The 18,896-nt window shown below is 51.2% G+C and overlaps 3 protein-coding genes across 3 annotated transcripts; 2 read left to right on the forward strand and 1 right to left on the reverse strand.

Annotated features, from left to right (window-relative positions):
• The first annotated feature begins 128 nt into the window (after positions 1 to 128).
• On the forward strand, positions 129 to 4,226 carry LRRC59 (leucine rich repeat containing 59). The gene is made up of 7 exons (XM_062010733.1): positions 129 to 352; positions 660 to 719; positions 1,223 to 1,381; positions 1,673 to 1,777; positions 2,267 to 2,339; positions 2,746 to 2,919; positions 3,440 to 4,226. The coding sequence occupies exons 1-7, from the start codon at positions 248 to 250 to the stop codon at positions 3,682 to 3,684; spliced, it is 921 nt and encodes a 306-aa protein (XP_061866717.1). The 5' UTR covers positions 129 to 247; the 3' UTR covers positions 3,685 to 4,226.
• A 1,606-nt stretch (positions 4,227 to 5,832) lies between these two features.
• On the reverse strand, positions 5,833 to 10,178 carry EME1 (essential meiotic structure-specific endonuclease 1). Its single transcript, XM_062010882.1, has 8 exons — positions 9,486 to 10,178; positions 9,276 to 9,403; positions 9,003 to 9,095; positions 8,459 to 8,580; positions 8,088 to 8,223; positions 7,479 to 7,594; positions 6,516 to 6,705; positions 5,833 to 6,208 (listed from the first exon to the last, which is right to left on the reverse strand). Exons 1-8 carry the CDS (start codon positions 10,162 to 10,164, stop codon positions 6,032 to 6,034), a joined length of 1,641 nt encoding a protein of 546 aa, XP_061866866.1. The 5' UTR covers positions 10,165 to 10,178; the 3' UTR covers positions 5,833 to 6,031.
• Positions 10,179 to 10,354: 176 nt separating this feature from the next.
• MRPL27 (mitochondrial ribosomal protein L27) lies at positions 10,355 to 14,453 on the forward strand. The gene is made up of 4 exons (XM_010210324.2): positions 10,355 to 10,393; positions 12,364 to 12,486; positions 13,169 to 13,236; positions 13,626 to 14,453. The coding sequence occupies exons 1-4, from the start codon at positions 10,372 to 10,374 to the stop codon at positions 13,830 to 13,832; spliced, it is 420 nt and encodes a 139-aa protein (XP_010208626.1). The 5' UTR covers positions 10,355 to 10,371; the 3' UTR covers positions 13,833 to 14,453.
• The last annotated feature ends 4,443 nt before the right edge of the window (positions 14,454 to 18,896 follow it).

Here is an 18,896-nt window from a genome sequence, read left to right on the forward strand (position 1 = left end):
CGCTTGCCTCACGGAGTAGCTGACCCAGGCTGGCACTGCTGGCCGTTACACGGCGGCGCTCCGGGGAGGGCCGAGCGCCGTGTCCCGCCCCGGGCCGGCAGGGGGCGCTGTGCCCGCGGCTGGCGGGCCGCTCGCGGACGTGGCCGCGGAAGTGTGTGGCGGCTCCGGGCCGGCCGCAGCGCTCCGCCCCCCCCTCCCCGCGACCCCTCCGCTTGGCTCTGGGGGGACCCCGGCGGCACCGGCGGCCATGTCGCGGGGCGGCGGGAAGGGGCCGAGCCTGAAGGACAAGCTGGACGGTAACGAGCTGGACCTGAGCCTTTGCGACCTGAACGAAGTGCCGGTCCGGGAGCTGGTGAGCGTCCGGCCCGCGGGGCCGCGCGGTGGGGCCGGGGCCGCAGCCGCGGGGCCGGGGCGGTGCCTGGGAAGGGGAGCCCCGTGCGCTGGTGCGTTCGCCACTCGGGCTGCTGTTACTCAGAGCAGCAGAGGAGGGCTTCGCGTCCATTTCGGGGTGAAGTGCTGCTTTTAGACCCAGCGATCAAGGTGTGACGTGACCTCGGAGGCAGGGGCTGGACGGAGCGAGGCGGGAGAAGCTGCAGAGGCCGAGGCAGAACGAGCAGGTGGCACCTCGGTGCTGATTTGGTGCTTTGTACCTCTTCCAGGCCGCTCTTCCGAAAGCTACTGTGCTGGATTTGTCCTGCAACAACCTCATTTCCTTGCCGGTAAGGAGCCAGAGAGCCCTTGTGGGGATGAGTCCGCTGGGAAATCTTTCCAGCAGATTAGTGCTTGAGGAAAGGCTCAGCGGGAGGTTTGGAACCGGTGCTGCGCTCACTCTGTGGTGGCTGCGTGGCTCTGCTGGCAGCCACGGCTCAGTGCTGCTGCTGCTGGTTTTGGCCGAGGCAGGAGAGGGCAAAGCATTGCACTGCGTGAAGGTTGTGGTCTCTTCCTGCCAGAGGGTCCCCATGGGGTATAAAGACCCTTTGCATGAGCAGAGGAGACTCAGGCTTGTTTCTGTTGTATCACCTCATCAGTGTGTGTGTCTCGGCTGTCCTGCTGTGTTCCGTCTCCATCTTTTGAGGCAAAGGAGGAGAGTGGTTTTTCTCCATCACCATTCTGTAGGAAGTTAAGGGTTTGGGGGTTATGTGAGGTGCCTCCACATACTATCTGCTGAGGTTCCTCCAGAAAGGTGCTGAGAAGCTTTTTCTGGGGTTTGTTTGGGTTTCAGTCAGATTTCTGCAGTTTGATGCACCTGGTGAAACTGGATTTGAGTAAAAACCGGCTCCAACAGCTGCCCCTGGACTTCGGCCGCCTGGTCAATCTGCAGCACCTGGACCTCCTCAACAACCGTTTGGTCACTCTGCCTGTCAGCTTTGCACAGCTCAAGGTAAAACTTTCTGCTGGCTGGTTACGTAAAGCTTTGGGATGCAGCCCAGGGTCTTGTGATCCTTCTCAAGTCGGTTTCTCTGGTAAAGGATCCATCCTGCTGACTACCTGCTCCAAAATTCATCTGGCTCTGCACCGCAGCTCAGTGGAAGTTGTCTACTGACAGTGTCTCTGCCCATGCCCGTTTCATACATGTGAAAACAAAGTCGTTCTTTGCTTCGGCTTTGGATCTCTTAAATAATTGCAAGACTACTGTGCCCTTACAGCTCTGCTTTATTGTTCCTTCCTGCAGAACCTGAAGTGGCTGGATCTGAAGGACAATCCCCTGGATCCTGTCCTGGCTAAAGTAGCAGGCGACTGTCTGGATGAAAAGCAGTGTAAACAGGCTGCTGTCAAGGTAAGAAATCTGCTCCTATTCTTTTTTCTTTATCCTTTTGTCTTCCTTGGCTTTGCTGGCAGTGGTTCCTTTTGCTCAGCAAGCCGGTGAGGTGGTGTTTGCTGCGCTGACTTCACTGCTCTGTGTCCATTGAGGGCAAACACTGGGCTGAGTGGCCTTCTCTCCCATTATGGAGTTAAGAAAGGACTAAATGCAGGTTGCCAAGCAAGTGGAGGCACACTCAGACAAAATAAACCACGTCTAGGGTTTTATAGACCTGTTATCTCTGGAAAAGCTCTGGCAAACTTATAGGCCCAGGGAAATGGAAGCATTCTGTGATCCTCTGTGTCACACCAGTTTGGTTTTTAACAGAAAGATCTGTTTCTCAACCCCAAAGATTCAGGCAGGAAGGTGCAAGCTCTCTTTCCCTTCAGAGCTGTGCCCAAAAGGGTAAGCTGGGGCTGGTGGGCAGCCTCCAGAGACCTCAGCTTGTTTTCTTGGGCCCTGAAGGTGCTGCAGCACATGAAAGCGATCCAGTCCGAGCAGGATCGGCAACGGCAGCGGAAGCTCCAGGCAGAGCGAGGTAAGCACAGAGAGCCCTCAGGATCTCTTACATACCCATTGCCATCTAACAAATACTTGTAACTATCAAAATCTGGAGGACTCCAGGGTAGAAGAGCAGGAGGGAGAAAGGTAGCAGAGGGTAACTATGCCATTTCTTGCCTGAACTATAGTTAGATCTCTAGGTATAACGTGCTATAGGTTACCTATAAAACATGTGAAAGAAGAGCACAGGGTTTATTTTAAGGGAAACCTAATTCTGAGGCAGCAAAATGCAAGGTGTGTAATGTTAAAAAAAACCCGAGCAAAGATAAAAAAAGAGGATAATCATTTGGCTTCCTCACTCCCATTGGGAACAGACAAGCAGCTAATAAGGAGGCAATGACAACCCTTTGCATTAAAGGAAACAACTTCCTATTAATCCCCAGAAATGGAGAAGAAGCGTGAGGCAGAACAGCGAGCAAAGGAGGCTCAAGAGAGAGAGCTGAGGAAGCGGGAGAAGGCAGAGGAAAAGGAACGCAGACGACGGGAGTATGACGCTCAGAAAGCTGCAAAGCAGGAGGTGGAGAAGAAAACTAAAAAGGAAACGGTGCAGACCCGAAGTAAGTAGTATCTGGTTTGGGTGGGATTACATCAGACTTCGTCTCTATCACATTTTGATGCTGCCAGATTTGCTTTTATGCAGCCGAAGTACTGGGAGATGGGAGGAGTAGGGAGGGCCCTGTAGGACTTGTATTGAGCTGTGTGGCTGCACCCTTTCCCCTTCAGCTCTGCTCCCACTAAACTGTCCAGCAACTGGATTCTAAAGGGTCTGTAGCTGCTCCTGAGAATGACCCTCCCCTCATTTTAACTGAACTAGATGTGCAAAACCAGCTCTTGTGCCACACAGAGGTGTGTTACACCCTCTGCATGAAGCCTGTGACATGAACTCTGACACGTTTCACCCAGAGCAGTTAGATCCCACACGTTTATTAACCAGAGTTAAGGGATGGAAATTCAAGACAAACGACAACTACAGCACAGGCCAAGTTACCTTACCTGAGCAGCTCATTCCTGAGTGCAGGCTGTTCAGGGTGTTTGATGAATTCCTTATGCTCTGTCCTGGAAACGTTGCTGTTACAGAGCCTGCCTCCAGCTCTCGTGCCCCTCAGCCTCCCCGGCACAAAGCCTCCTGGTCGCGCTCGGTGCTGCGGGTCCTGCTCCTGGTGCTGCTGTGCCTCCTCTGTGCCCTGGCCGCCTGCAAGCTGACGGAGCTGCGCCACCAGCCTCTGTGCATCAGCGTCAACACTCTCTACGAGGACGTGGTCGCCGCTCTGCAAAACCACAAAACCCTGCAGAACATGCTACAACAGAACTCGCAGCAGTGATTGTCCTGGACGGGCACTTGCTTCGTCAGCATCTCCCTCCACCATCTACACAGCCAGAATTCCTATGGAATTGTGTTCTGATGGAACTGCTTTCGATCAGCCAGCACTGGTTTGCTGGTCCACTCCACGCAGAGTTATTGTTCAGATCAGCTTTGCTGTGCATGTTTTGCAGTTGGCCTGTAACTCCCATTATTTGCCCTCGTTCCCCTAAACTTGTTAAACTTGCCTCCAAGGGATGGTTACCTAGATTGTGAGATGCAGAAAGCTGCCAGGCTGTAGGAGCAGAACAGACAAGCCCTTGTGTTATCGGGGTAGCTGAGCTCAGACCTGGAGGTACAAGGTTTTTAATACATGCCCATTCCTTGCTCTCATTTCTATTCCTGCTAAAATCAGTGATACAGCTGTATGGGAATGATACATTCAGGCCTTCTCCAGGGCCAATTACCAGGTGTAGGATGGCTGCGTGTCTGTGTGTCGGAGTGAAGAAGCTGATGTACTATGGAAAGGAGCTGAAAATTTTCAATACAAGAGTTTTCACAGCAGTTTGTCTGAACGGGGTGTTTATGTTGAAATGCACTTTTCATCTTAATTCAGTCTTTTAGAAACAGCCCCGAGTGATTGCTGAGGATGTTAATTTTAACCAGCTAGTACCAACAAAGTGGCTGCAGCGTGGGGAGGGGGACTGGCCAGTCTGCAGGTTGGGTTTGTGTCTGCAACAAGAGGGGGGTGTCTGACACCTAGGGACGGACAGTGGGCCAGTTGCCAGCTGCAGCGGTGGCAGGCAGCGCTGGGTGGCGCTGTGGCAGCATTGCAGGCTGGAGCAAAGGGCTTGGCCTGGGGGCTCTGGGCAAGGCTGGGGGGTTTGGAGGTTTGCACCCAAAGAAAACCCGGCTGGGCAAAGACCTGCAAATTATTTATCTGTTTCCTTACAGAGAAAAGCAAACAGAAGTTGGTCAGAGCCTGAAGGGCTTTGTAGTTCTAAACTGAAGCAGACAAGTAGAGGTTTCAGGGAATATCCACGCTCCAGACTCCACTGAGACAACTCACATCAGTCACCAGAATCACTCCCCCTCTTCTCATCCTTGAGGTTGTTGCTGGTGAGAGCAGTGCCACGAGGAAATAATCTGTAGCATTTCACACCAAGGTCATTACTGAAGCTGCACACCATCCCTTTTGTAACCTGGTGACGAGACTGCGGTTCCCTGCATACCATGCAGAAAAATGTGACAGCAAGGGTGTCACATGAAGGGAAGGACGGGCTGCCTGGCTCTGGCTTAGCAGTATAAATGTTTTCTAAGCTTCCCTGAAACAGATTTAGGCATCTAACTCATCACATTCCTTAAGAGGTCTTGTCTTACTATCCAGAAATGTTCAGAAACTCAGCAAACAGTAGTCAAAGCGACATTTCCCCTCTGCAGACATTCCTGACAGCATCTGCTTTGCCATCTAGGAGAGTGCTGCCTCAGTTCCCAGATGAGAGGCTCACAAGATTGATAGGTTCAGCTCACAAGTGTGCTCCTGGTCAGGCAAGGGCTCCTGCTGGGTGTCTGGGGCTGGCAGAGGGGCAGGTGGTTTTTGTCACCAGAGGCAGCAAAGGTCCAAAAGGTGAATTCCACACTCTGGGCACAGTTTCATTCACTCTCAGCCCTCGTCTTGGTAAGTGCTGCTATCCCAAAAGCCCTCATTTGTCCTTGTGTGTATACAAGTGCTAATGGCTGTGTGGACAGGCCAGTGTTTTCCCCAGTCTAATTAAAAGAAAAGCCTTTTCTGCCAACTGTTTAGGCCTCATAATTCCAGTGCTTATAATCAGATTTCAAGACCCACTATAGATTAAGCTGTCTGGAGACTGAATCAGGGCTAAATTTATAGCTGAAAGTTAGTCTTACTCATTCCCATCTGCCACAGCACAAAACTGAGTCTGTTTTGTGAGGTGAATTCTTCTACCTCACTAGAGCAGGTTCTGGGTGAGCAGCACCATGTGCCTTTACCATTAGGAATTTTCACTCTGGAGACAAGATAACCCCTAGCAGTGTTCCTTTCAAACAGATGACATCCCTGTCTGTATTCTAGATGGCATGCTAAGAAGCAAAACTCATTATTATTCAAAAGTATTTATTTTATAGGAAGACAACTAAAAGGAACTGTCAAGTGCTGTCCCATGCCCAACTCCTGCTCTTATAGATATTCACCATATTTATTGTGTAAGCTCCCCATTTTCAGCCATTTTATCCAACCTTCCTTCTGCCACAATAAAGTCTAAATGTGCTTTAAGTCTTTCAATTAGGATCAGTGAATGTTACCTAAGCACATCTTCGCACACAATCAGTAAAATCCTTGTGCCATGCAGCTACACAATTGAATCCAAATAGAGGTCAGGGTCGTGGGAAGTCATCTGCAGGTAGATGCGCCGGGAGAGCTCTGGCCCAACCCGCCGGGCAGTGGCTGTCACACCCTCACCACGGTGCACAAGGATGTTGGCCAGCATGTCTTCCCTCTCCTGCTCTGAGGAGCATCTGCTGTAGGCCTAAAAACAACACAAAGGAAAAGCACTGTTATCCATTTGCATTCATGGCTCAAAACAAAAAATGAAAGGTATGCATCTGTGGCTGCTCAACCCCTCACAGGCTGGTGCAGCAGCAGTACTGCTCCTTGGGCTGTCTGCTCCCCATAGCCAAGGCAATGAGTGCCAAGGAATCACTTCCTTCCCTACCTTACTAGCCAGCTCAGACAGAGCCATGTTTCAAACTTCATGCCAGTTAAATGATTTCTTCCACTCCTTATGTTGTTTGTATGTCTGCACACTGTGCTCAGTAAGCCTGAGGCATCCTCACCTGGACCAGAAGCTGAGGAGAAGGGTAGGCAGACACAATAGCCTCAGCCATCTCACTGCTGACCCGGTTGAATTGTTGTATCTGCCTCTTCCAGACTTCCAAGAGCCCCTTTCCAGAAGGATCCACCTTCACCCCTCCACACCATTTCTTATCCAAGTAGAAAGAGAAGCCTGTCTTCTCTCGCTCTCGCCTAGGGAGAGCAAAGGGTGGGAAAGCAAATGAGTCAGTGAGGCTGTGAAGACAATCCTGATCCTGCATCTGCTGTCACGTAGCTGGAGAAGGCACAAGCTGTTTCTCACCTCGTGCTGTTACAGACACCATTGTCATCAACGTAAATGCTAAAAATTAAACCTCATTTTCTCTATGTGCATTTCCAAGTTCCCTAAGATCCAGATTTCCCACTGAAAAAAGAAACAATCCTGCACTTGGGAGCAATCCTGACAGAAGGCAACACGCATACAAAGTGGTAAACAAGAAAGCACTTTCTGTCAACCACGATCAACCACTTTTACATGTCATTTTTAATGACATCTCACCTCTTCTCACGGCCGAGATGCAAAACACAGCAGCTGCTGTGATAGGAATGCCAGGATTGTGTCAGACTACACAAGATGGCTTTCTTAGCTAGGGCTGTGCAGCATGCTGCTGTCCCTCTGTATCAGTGTCAGCAGCTAAGTGGTTGATTCTCTGTAATGTCTCTCTTGGTTACATGCTGAAGAAGAAAAGCTGGTGCTATAAGAGCCCAATCCTATTGGTATTCTCATCCCACTCCTAAAATTGTGCTGAGAACAAGAGCTTTGCTTGATGTCAAGACTCCAATGGGAAATGAGGGTCTGTTCTAACCTCTCCCCAGGCAGGCCATCAGTTTCCAAGAACCAACCCTGTGCTGCAGTCACAGGCCTGTTGTTCCCTCCTCTGTCACCGTGAAAGTGCAGCATGACCAAACCTCATCAGTGTACTCACTTGAACGGTGCTTCAGCAACAGCTTTTGTGAACATGGTGGCAAATTCTCCAAGCTCCTCACAACTCTCAAACAAGTTGACTTGGACTTTTTGGCACAGCTGCAGATCTATCATGGCCTGTGAACATCATTGCAAACAACAAATGGAACAATTAATCTTCTTGCATCAAACCCCACTCATCTGAGGAAAAACAAAAGGGGTCACAATATCTTGCTATGGGAGAACATCAACCCTCTCCCCATTTGGGGAACAGTTCATTTAAGGCTCTGAAGTATTTAAGGGCAACCTGTCTCCTGCTGGTTGGTACCAGTTTGTTTCCTTTTCAGCTGCCACAGTGTCTCAGCAACAAGCTCTGTGGCAGACAGGCCACCTAGCCCAGGGCAGCACTCGTGTGTTGCCAAGAGGACATGAAATGTGAGACTGGTTGAGACTGACATTGGGATTGAGGTGGAAGTCAGGCACCTGGGCAGTGGGGAACTGAACTCAAGGAGCCCTGGACTGATGAAGGCTGAATCCCCTTTGCCCAAGAAAGTATGTGATTGGGTCAAATGCTCAAACAATGTCAGGCAACAAGATCTGATGTCTGCATCCCTGCTTTGCAGGTACTCACTTCTTCCACATCCATTCTGGTTATCTCCAGGCCAGAACCCTTCACTTCCCTTTTCCTCTGCTTTCCCTGTTTCTCTTCCTGCTTTCCACTTGCTGCTGCCTGGTGCAGTTTCTTTTTGGGCTGAACTCTGAGAGGCCTAAGAGTAAAGGGAGACAGAGTTTGTGCTCTTTTCCGGGTGTTTCCCACTGTTCACTGCAGTGACAGGATGGATGGACCTTTGCTTGTTTTTCTGTAACACCAGTGGACTAGTTCTGAGTGGGAATAGCTCTTATGCACCAGTCTTTGCTAGGAATTCATGTCAATGCCTATGGCATTTTTTCTGAGGTCAGAGACAACACAGAAATGTTTGAAGGGGAGGAAAAAAGTTTAACCTGAAGTAATTTTCTACTCCAACTACTGCCAGTGCCAGAATCTTCCCAGGTATTTTCTCCATCACATGAACCACGTAGCTCTCTAGAGTTTCCTTATGTCCTTCTGTACAACCCTGGGCCTCCTGCAAAGATCCAACAGAAAAACGAAGCTAAACCATTCTGAGGTACACATGCAAGGCAGCAATCTATGGCTCCAGTTCTGCAGATGAAAGTCTGTTCACCCAGCTCTCCAGGGGCAAGCAGGCTGTACTTGACCTCATATGAAGTTACAGAAGAAAGAAATAAATAATCCCACTTGATCTGACACCTTTTCCTCTTCAAAAATCTGTGAAACACTTGTAACTAGGCAAGAATGTTTGTCAGGACTTTGCATTATAGAACTCAAGTGGTTTTAATCCCTGAATGGTTTCTAAGACCTGCTTTCTGGGTTACTGAAACCATGGCTCCATCCCACATTAAAAACCCTTCTGCCAGAAGAGAGACGACCAACACCACCCTTACAGCAAGGCATGTTCAAGAGCACAAAAGACATAAATGCTCTCACTTGTTTGTAGTTGTGAATCATGGACAAAAACTCTTCCAGATGAAGCAGAACCAGAACATTTGGTTCTTCTGTCCATTTGTCTCCTTCTTCTACCTGTCCAGATAGGGAAACAGTCAGACCAACAGTCTAATTCACACAAACCAGTGCTCCCACTCTGACTTCTGAGGCAGGGAGAAAGTTGAGGGCATTGCTTGGGTTGCTAAATACAATTACTAATGAGGGTCAATAAGAGAGGCAGAAAAGGGCAAGAACACTGAGATTTTGCTCACACACCTGACAAGACACAACCTTTCTCCTCCAGCTGATGCTGCAGGGTACAGCCTGACTCTCAACCACACAGGAATAATTTGCAGCCTGCAAAGCACTAAGGATCTGTCCACCACCTTCTACCTGTAAGAGAGCTGAAATGAGGGTATGGGTCAGGTCTCCACAGCGAGAGCTGACAGTCAATACAAGGCAGATGCAGGCTGTGAGAACAAGTACCTGGATCTAGCACCGCTGTTATGTATTTCTGGCACTCCCCTGGTCGCTGAGCTTTCAGCATTTTGGCAAGAGCCCTCTTTCTCTCTTTTTCCTGCTCCTGTTCCCTTCTCCGTGCATCTCGTTCCTTCCTCCTCTGACACATAGCCTGGCTGATTGCCTCCTTTTCCTTCCGACTATATTTTCTCTTCTTGGCAGCAGGTGATGTTTCAGGGCTTGCTTCCCTTACCAGAGGCCTACCATTCCGGCCTGTGTGCTCAGTCTGAGAAGCTGGCAGTGGGCACACGGAGGGCCTCTCAGCATCACTTGTGCCATCTGGGCTGCCACAAGACACAGCTCCAGCCGACACGGGGTCTTCCCACGTTCTCTCTCTGCAGGATGCCAGCAGGCTGCCACAATCCACATCCCCACCACAAACCGCATCCCTCTTTGCTTCCACCTTCCTTTTGATCCTCTCAGACAACGGAACGACCTCCACCAAGTCCTCATCTTCCTCTTCGCTTCCACTGCTCACCATCACAACTACCCCCGCCGAATTTCCCGGTTTGGGAGAGGGAGGTGAGGACTGCCGGCAGCCCAACACTCCGGGCGGTGGCTGTAAGAGGGCCGCTAAGCTGGGCAGCTCCTCCTCACCGCTCTCCTCAGACCCCATCCCGCTCTCCGCCATCCCGCTCTCCGCCATCCCGCCTTTTCTCTCCCCTCAGGCGCCGGGGTGAGGGGGAAGCTCAAGCGCGCGTCGCGATTGGACGAAACGCGCGCGAGGCGGGCGGCGATTGGTCCGAACGCGCGCGGCCGCGCGCGTTCGGACCAATCGCCGCCCGCCTCGCGCACCCTCACGCCCGCCCACCGCCCCCCTCTCAGAGGAGGAAGTGACGCTGTGAGGGGAAACATGGCGGCGCTGGGGCGGTTGTGTGAGTGAAGGGGGTGTTATTCCCACCCTCAGATTCACCCTCCTCCGCGGGCTGTGGGGAAGGGGTGTCCCGGGGAGCGTCACTTGTCGGTAGCTCGAAGCTTTCGCCTCTCCCCCTTCGGCTGTGAGGCGGTGCTGTGGTGAAATGGGCGGGTTGTCAGGCCTTAGCGCTGCCGGATCGCGGTGTCCTTCAGGCGGGGAAGAGGCCTCGGGGGGGTGGTTTGTGGTGTAACCTGCTGAAACTTGGGTCAGCTCTGAGGTGGGACGGAGCTGCTGAGGGCTCTAAGCTTTCTGGACTCGAAAATCTCCAGGGATGAGGGCTGCACAAGCTTTGATTGTCCTCATAGTGAAAAAAAACCTCATCTTTGGAACGTCAAAGTTCATTTGCGAGGGGTGCTGCTCTCAGGGCAGTGCGATAGGCTTTAAAAATCCCTTGTTTTTAGTCTAGGAGTGTTACAGGCAGAAATACGCTCATGGTTTCCTTGGTGGGACATCAGAATTGTGAAGTTTCCCAATATGACTTCAGTCATGTTGCAGATCTCTGCCTCGGGCTTCTCTAGGTAACTGCTTTTTCCCACGTGCCTGGCATTTTGAGATCCATTTGTTTTATTAGCAAACTTCTTCCATGCAACACAAAATCTGACCCTGGAATCTAACCTCTTGGGAGGGTTGTTTCTTTAATTGGGCTCTAACTTTGTAGAATTTGAGTATATGAAACTGTAGCTCTGGTTCATCTTTCCCTGCTTCCCTCTAGTTTGTCAAGCCTCAGAGCTTCTACGTAATGGATAAGCTCCTGAAATTAATGGTTCTTTATAGAGTAATTACCCTTATTTCCTGATAACATTTCTAGCTCACTGAGTATCCATGGTGGTATAATTAAGATTAAATTAATCCAGTGGTTTTACTCAGGGTAAGGAAACAACAAGGCTGTGATAACCACTCCTCCATACTAAACTGCTTCTTAGGAGGCTAAATAGAGGGATTCAGAAAAACTTTCATTGCCTACATGAAAGGAAGTACTGAAGAGATTGTTAAGAACTAAATATATCTCAATCATTTTTAACAGAGTTCACAAGAGTGTCAGCTCTCTTGATCAGAAAACCAGCCAGTGTCTTTAGTTTGTGGTGTGAATGACATTTTGTGTGCCAGAGGCTTTTATTTTTTTCCTTGATTTGTCCGATTGCAACTCAAGGATTTGCACAAAATGCTTCAATTGGTGTGTTCAGGACAGTAATTCTAAATTTATGTGTTGTCCTGGAGTCTCCACACTTCTAAGAGTTGTAAATATCCCTGTGTTAAGTAAGTGTCATTTGATCAAAGGGGAAACTGAAACAGAGAATACACTGTGTCTTCTCTCAAAGTAATATAAGGCCAACCCACAGCAACTGGTGACCTCTGTACCTCATTTTACAAGGCCTCACTGAAGCAGGGATTTGTGCATGTCCATTATTATTGGCATTACTCCTCCCTGGGCAGCAGCAGTACTTGAGACATGGCCTCTTTGCAGGGGGCTTAGGCTATGGTTGTCTAATTTGGTTTATCTTGGAAGTACTTTATTTTTTTGACCCCTTATATAAAGGGTGGGTGCCAGGAGGATGGAGCCAGGCTGTTCTCAGTGATGGCCAATGACAGGACAAGGGGCAGCAGGTACAAGCTGGAACATGAGAGGTTCCAGAGAAACACAAGGAAAAACTTCTGCAGGGTGAGGGAGCACGGAAAGTGGCTGCCCAGATGGGCTGGGGAGTCTCCTTCTCTAGAGACATTCAAACCCACCTGGATGGGTTCCTGTGTGAGCTGCTCTGGCAGGGGGGGTTGGACTGGATGATCTTTCAAGGTCCCTTCCAGCCTTGGAGATTCTGTGGTTCTTTTGCCTTTAGTTTTAAAGCCTGTTTTAACTGACATCCTTTAACCCTGAAAACAGAACAGCTTTTTTTTCCTCAGCTGACGTTGTTGTTGTTGCTCCCCACGTAGTTCTGAGCACTCCCCCAACAAGCCTGGTTGCTGTCAGATGTGCTTCTAAGAAAAGTGGAGGCAGCACAAAAAATTTAGGTGGCCGCAGCCCTGGGAAACGCTACGGATTCAAAAAAGTGGAAGGTGGGTCTGAGGATCTGCTGAGTCTTCTTTGGGTTTCAGTGGGTTCTTCACAGCTTCTCCCCCAGCATGGTTGTGAGTTGTTGAGCGTTTCAGTAGGAGGTGACCAGGGCCCTCTGCCAAGAGAAAGGGAAGGGGAGGTTCAGTGAAGGCCCGTGATGGAGGGCAGGCTGAGTCAGCCTCCCTCCCAGGTGGGCCCACCAGCTGACACTGCCTACAGAAAATGTACTTTGCTCCTGCTGTTGCCTCGCTGGGTACTCTGTGGGACACCTCATCACTCCACTGCACTTTTCCCCCCATGCTGTGCTGGAAAGCTGGGCATTTGCAGTGTTTACAAAGGGGAGAATTATGAGGCTTAGCAGAAGACAAAGTACAGATTCTTGCAGCTGAGAGTTTAATAAGTATTGGCTTTGCTGATGGAAACATAGTGATGGAAAAGGTAATAAAACAAATGCCTTTAGCAACCAGAAAATGCCTTTTACCCTAGAAATAATCTCTTTAAAGACTAGAATTGCTTTTTTCCATCATATTTCAATTGCCCTTTATTTCCTGATAACAGCATGGGGTTTTTTCCATAGAAAATTCCCACAGAAAGATGGGGTTTGTAAGTCCTGGAACCATTTGTGTTCTGCCATGGCTTTGGGGAGCTGTTTCTCTGCAGCCTGACTCTCTTGTTCTGTTGCAGGTGAATTTGTGCATGCAGGCAACATTTTGGCCACACAGAGGTTGATACGCTGGCATCCAGGGGCTCATGTAAGTTTTTCCTGTCTCTTCTGTTCCAGTTCCACAGTCAGTGTCTCCTCTCTTTCATGCTCCTTCTTTATGCTCTTCCCTATATAATCCTGACATTGGGTTTCATGACCTGGTAGTTTGTCACCTGTGTCTGTGTGACTCAGGAAAGGTCTGTGAGTTCTGGATGTCCCCAGACACCTAAGGGGGGGCTTGTGCTTCAGGGTGGAAGTGCTGTCTCCTCCCCTGTGCTGAGCACCATTGCATACCAGTCTCTGGAAGCAAGTAGCATGGTTTTATTTTAAAATACAAAGCAACAGATGCTGTTGAAGCCAGGATATCAGACCAATGGTCAGATCTGCTTTTGTGGTGGAACCTCCAGCCTTTCTTAAAGACTCTTCATCCTCTTCCAGGTGGGGATGGGCCGGAACAAGACACTGTACGCCCTGGAGGATGGGATTGTGAGGTACACCAAAGAGGTTTATGTACCTCTGCCCCGCAGCACCGAGAGCAGGGAGGTGATCTGCCGCCTGCCCAAAGGAGCCATCCTGTACAAAACCTTCATCAATGTTATCCCTACCACAGAAGTAGGAAGCTTTAAACTCGTCAGCATGCTCTGAGCATCGTGCCTCACGGAGTAACCACTCCCATTGGACTGGCATCCAAGGACAGCAATATCTGTCTCAGGAGATACCAGCGTAGGACTTTGTTTTCTCACTCCTAAAGCACGTGGAGTCAGTGTTGAGGCACTGGGCTTACCTGCCCACGTTTGTAAGTGTGTAATAAATGTGGTGGGGCTGCTGAGGGCTTGGCTGTTCATAGAACGTGTTATTTGTGTCCAGGGAGTAGCTGGAGCTGCCTCCCGTGGGAGATCCTCTTCCCTTGTGCCCACGGCATGAGTTCTCTCTGCAATCATTTAGAATAATTCCTTCTATTCTTACTCATCTTCAGACATTACTGTTATATTTGTACCTTAATTCTGCAGGAGAGGACAGATCTCTTTCTGCTTGCACCTACTGCTGCATCCCAGGAATGATGATTTTTCCTTCCTTTTAACTCACCTCAGTGATTAACTCAAATACCTGACAGCATTCCATTTACTGGCCATCTGAGGCAAGTTCCCACTCAAAAAGCTAACTCATGACTCACTTTAGAGTGCCTGGTAAGATGCATGAGGATGGGGTGGTATTTGAAGCTCGGCAGCTGGAGGTATATCATAAAGCCATAACCCAAAAGACTTATCCTTTGGTCTTTGAGTCATTCCGTCACATTTTCGAGTTCATATTGCTCGAAAGAAAGGAGCCTCAATGCCCTGTAGCTAAACTGATCTCACTTTATCTGCAGCTTTGTAAAGTTGGCTCTGTAGAAAACAGGGTATCAGAATGGGTGGTGTGAGGATGATTCGACTGGCTGCTCTGCAGATGACCAGGTAGACGGGGCCAGCCACACGTGTCCACATTGGGTTTATGTTATTCATGGAGCTCACCAGCTCTTTTGTCTGTGGTTCTCTTTTCCCAGCTTGCACACACAGTTCACCTTGGTGGTGGGTGTTAGTGTAGAGCAGATGCCAACCCCCAGAGCTGAGCCTTCCATCTGCAGTCTGTACAGAATTGCTTTTACTCCCTGAGGACCAGTGCTGTGCTCTGATGCAGTCATCCTGCTGCTCACAGGTGAGGTTTCCACCTGGCAGCCAAGACAGCCATCAAGTAAAATGTTTTATAACCCAAGGAATCAGTGAAGCAGCAGAGCAGGAACCCTGCCCAGTCCTTGGTGCAGCTGGCAGGGCTTTCCTCACAGAGGTGCAATACACCAGCTGCCCAGAGGAGACCTTCACCTTGGCTTTGCCCTGGTGTGGAAGCAGCAGCTGGTCCCTCGCCTTTGGTAACGGGACATTGGCCAAAGCAGTGTCAGACGTCCCTGTTTGGAGCATGGTGCCTGGTGCTGGCTCTGTGGTTGTGCTTGTGCTGCAGGAGGGATGGTCCTGGCCGGCAGGCTGAGCCCCCCGCACCACGGCTGAGGGGTGAAGGGCTGACGTTTGGCCGTTCCCTGTGGCCGACAGCGCTGTCACAGGCACTTCTGTCACTGGCACCAGGGGAAGCAGCAGCACACTGAGGCCTCACACTGCTGTGTTTCGCTGAGTCTGGTAGCTGAGAGGGGCCTGGAAAGGGTCTGGTACACCACGTCTGTCCAAGGTCTCTGAGCTGATCACTGATCCTGAGAAAGCCAGAGGATGCCTCAGAGCACGCTCGTAGGGAGGCGGCATCTACGGAGGAGAGAGGAATAGCATTACAGCTGATCAGAAATAACCAGGAGTTACCCCACCTCCTCTTACAGAGCAGATGACAAGGCTCACAGCCACCACCAGCTTGGAATGGAATTCCTGCAGCCCTCTGAGCAGCAGAGGCTGCTGGGCCATGGATGCTGGGAAGACGAGCGCTCAGCACCATGGCACGGCAGAAATCCACAGGAGAAGCCCTGGGCTGCCATGGCATTTATTTTAGCAGAGCTGGGCCAGATTTCTCCCTGGAACAAGTGACAGGAGCAGCACAGGGACATTGTGGAAGGACCCCCACTGCAGTTCCTCAGCTACCTGTCTCTGAGGCTGTGCCCTCAGCATTCTGGTTTCAGGGCAGGTATTAGTTACAGTGCCAGCTATGGCAGATTTTATGATACACTTTTAAGAACTGAAAATCCAGTTAAGTCCATGAACCTTTAGGGGTTCAAGCTTTTCTGTTCTGCTTTAGTCCATGAGGTCTCTTTGTTTAAGAGTCATCTCTGGGGGAGACCTGTTTGTCAGGTGCTATCATAGGAGCACACATCTGAACTGCTGTAACAGGCAGAAGCCTCCTGCCTGTAAATAAGCAATAATAACAACAGTAATAATAGCAGCAGCAAGGGGCCTCCCAGAGATATCCTGCAGATACAATAAAGCAAGAAACTGTGGAAGCCTTACAAATGGGAAAATACCCTTGCCACCTTGGACTTGTACTGAGCCAACGATCCACCCTGCCCTGCCTCGTGGCAGAGCTGTGTGGTTAACCAGCAGAGCTGTGAGCAACAGCCTCCTGCTACGCTCCGTGCCCTTCCCAGAGATAACAGCTATCAGAGAAGAGCAATTGCAGAGAACAGAGTCCGTTTCTAATGCAAATCGCTGAACAAGACCCAGAGAGGGACCTGATGGTGCAGGGGAAGGAGAGCTCACCTCCTGGGAAGGCTCTGCCCACAGCCCGAACCTGTCGGCGATCATCTGATGGATTTCCCGCTGGCGGTCTTTCTTCCGCACGCTCTCATAGCTGGGCAGGTGGGACTGCTCCCAGGCAGGGAGCTGGTAGCTGCTGGGGGAGCCCACGCAGAACAGCTCATCTCCCTAAAGAAACGCCCAGCCCAGAAGGGAAATGGCATGGAAGTTCATGGCCCGGTGCCACCTCAAGATATTTCAGGGTTCAAAGTGGTGCGTGTCCTTGCTCAGACACACAGAGGAAATCCTGCCTCCCAGGAGGTGATTACAACAGGGGATCCCAGCCTGAGGGATCTGCCTGGCACTTCATGCACAAACATCTCAGGGTGCCGGGGGGTCCTCTGCAATATCCCTTCCCCCACGACTTCCCCTTGGTTTTTACATACAAGCAGCATGCCTCAAAGTTGCTGTCTCCGTCCAGCCCCCCCTTCCCATCCCCATAACCACAGTCCCTTGGGTGCCATCCCCAGCTCCCTCTGGGGCCCTTCCATCACCTGCAGGCCGGGGTTCTCGGCTGCGCTCTCCAGCCGCGCCGCGCCGCTCGGGGCACCCACCAGCCGCTGGCTGCTGCTGAAGTACGGTGGGGGCCGCTCCTGTGACAAGGTGAGGACATGAGCAAAGCCACAATCCCTGTTTGCTGACAGCATCCTCAGCGGGCCGTGCAGGGCCCATGCAGGCAGCGAGATGGCAGCCTGGGCACAGGCTTTCATTCAGACTCTTTTGGGGTGAACACAACCAACCCAGCTGTTCTGCTAGCTAGGTTAGAGCTCTGTCACATGCTCAGGGTTACAGCACTGGTAAACTCTTATCAACCGAGGTAGTGTAGCAAGCAAACCTGCAGGGCAAGTGCTGTTCTGTTCCCCACCTGTCTCATCTTGATTCCCTGTCAAGATGTTGAGCAACTGTGAGCAAAGATCTCTCATGGGGCACAGCCCCTCAGGGCAGGACTGGGGCCGTGGGCCATTCCTCACCCTCAGGAAAGCCCACCTCTGCCAGCAGAAATGTTACTGCTTTTTCTTTTTAGCCCAGAGACTCGCAGAGCACACAGGGATGGCAGGGAGGAGGCCCACGAACTGCAGATTGACTTCTGCTCTTAACACCCGAGGAGTGGTTTGTGCCAGCAGCTCAGTGCTGGAAGTTGCAGGCACTCGGCTGCCTGGGCAAGTGGCAACAACTGCTGAGCAAACCCAGCACAGCTACACCCGCATGAAAGCTGCCTCTCACCACTACCACCACTCTGCTGTTTCTGATGGAAATACAGCCCAGAGATGTGCTCTTTCCATATACAATCCTTTGCATCCACTTCCATCTGTCCACACAGCCCTTTGCTAAAGGCAAGCCAGTGCCTTCTCCTTGAACCACCCATCCCACAGCCCAGCCCTGGCACAGTGAAGGCTCCACAGCTCACGACACATACCATATGCCCTGGGGAGCAGGTCTGCAGGGCCAAGCCTCTGCCCCACACCTGCCATAGAGCAAGATGGGGAGAGAGGCTGAGGTAGTGAAGCAGGCAGGAGATACCCACAGGCCATTCCCACTGGAGACTTCACAGCCTGTGCTGGACTATGAGATTTGCCTTTTGTGGCACAAATCAGGGCTGGATGTCCCCTCTTCTCCCAGGGACTGTGGAGCAGTACCCACAGCCCTCCCCTCAGCTTTGGAGACTGAGCTTTCCCCAGGCAGCCCCTGCCACAAAGGCAGCGCTGGCTGAACACGCTGCTCTATTGCCATCACCAGCTTCCCCACTTGAAAGCCAGCCCCAGGAAATTACAGATGCAAGTGAAAGGGCTTTGTGTCTCACAGCTCTGCACCCAGGCAAGCGGCTTTGTCTACCTTTGCACTGAGCTCCCAGCCCCTTTCCATGCTGGGCTCCTTCCCTGTAAAGCAGTGTCTGACCCCACACATGACTGGAAGAAACTCCCTCCTGAGCTGCAGGAGGAGCTGGGGAACCTGCTGACATTGGGCTTTGCAGGTATTATACCCACAGCATAGCCAGGTAAGGCTGGGCAGATGGATCTCTGGCGTAAGGTGGGAATGAGGAGGCGGCAGAGCCTGGCTCTGCTCAGAGATCCCACATCCATCAGTGAGCCGAGCGATACAGCCTCACAGACCTCAGTGCAAGGGAACCAGGGCTGTGGGGGCAGCCAGGGCAGGCAGCAGGGCAGGGAGGACACTCACATACTGGCTGGGGGTCCGGAAGAAGCGGCAGGAGCAGAGGAACTGGCAGCACGTGGGGTCTCGGTGGTAGAGGAGCAGCAGCAGGATGAGGATGGCCACAATGAAGACAGAGGTAGACACAGCTGTCAGAGGAAGGAAGGAGAATGAGCTGGTGGCCCAGGAGGCCCATGGGTCTCTGCCACTTCTCACCTTCGTCCTCTGGAGACCTCGGCAAAGAGCAGCTTGGAAAAGCCCCAGAGCAGCCGGGTTCGGCGGCTGCCTGCCCGGT

Source organism: Colius striatus, chromosome 18 (genome assembly GCF_028858725.1).
Source record: "Colius striatus isolate bColStr4 chromosome 18, bColStr4.1.hap1, whole genome shotgun sequence".
Classification (NCBI taxonomy): Eukaryota; Metazoa; Chordata; class Aves; order Coliiformes; family Coliidae; genus Colius; species Colius striatus.

Coding starts and splice junctions, on each gene's coding strand:
- LRRC59 (XM_062010733.1), top strand. CDS start 248: ATGTCGCGGGGCGGCGGGAAGGGGCCGAGCCTGAAGGACAAGCTGGAC. Junction 353..659: donor AAGTGCCGGTCCGGGAGCTG/GTGAGCGTCCGG, acceptor TACCTCTTCCAG/GCCGCTCTTCCGAAAGCTAC. Junction 2,920..3,439: donor GGAAACGGTGCAGACCCGAA/GTAAGTAGTATC, acceptor TTGCTGTTACAG/AGCCTGCCTCCAGCTCTCGT.
- EME1 (XM_062010882.1), bottom strand. CDS start 10,164: ATGGCGGAGAGCGGGATGGCGGAGAGCGGGATGGGGTCTGAGGAGAGC. Junction 9,096..9,275: donor GAAAGGTTGTGTCTTGTCAG/GTGTGTGAGCAA, acceptor CTATCTGGACAG/GTAGAAGAAGGAGACAAATG. Junction 8,581..9,002: donor TGATTCACAACTACAAACAA/GTGAGAGCATTT, acceptor GGATCTTTGCAG/GAGGCCCAGGGTTGTACAGA.
- MRPL27 (XM_010210324.2), top strand. CDS start 10,372: ATGGCGGCGCTGGGGCGGTTGT. Junction 12,487..13,168: donor CGGATTCAAAAAAGTGGAAG/GTGGGTCTGAGG, acceptor GTTCTGTTGCAG/GTGAATTTGTGCATGCAGGC. Junction 13,237..13,625: donor GCTGGCATCCAGGGGCTCAT/GTAAGTTTTTCC, acceptor ATCCTCTTCCAG/GTGGGGATGGGCCGGAACAA.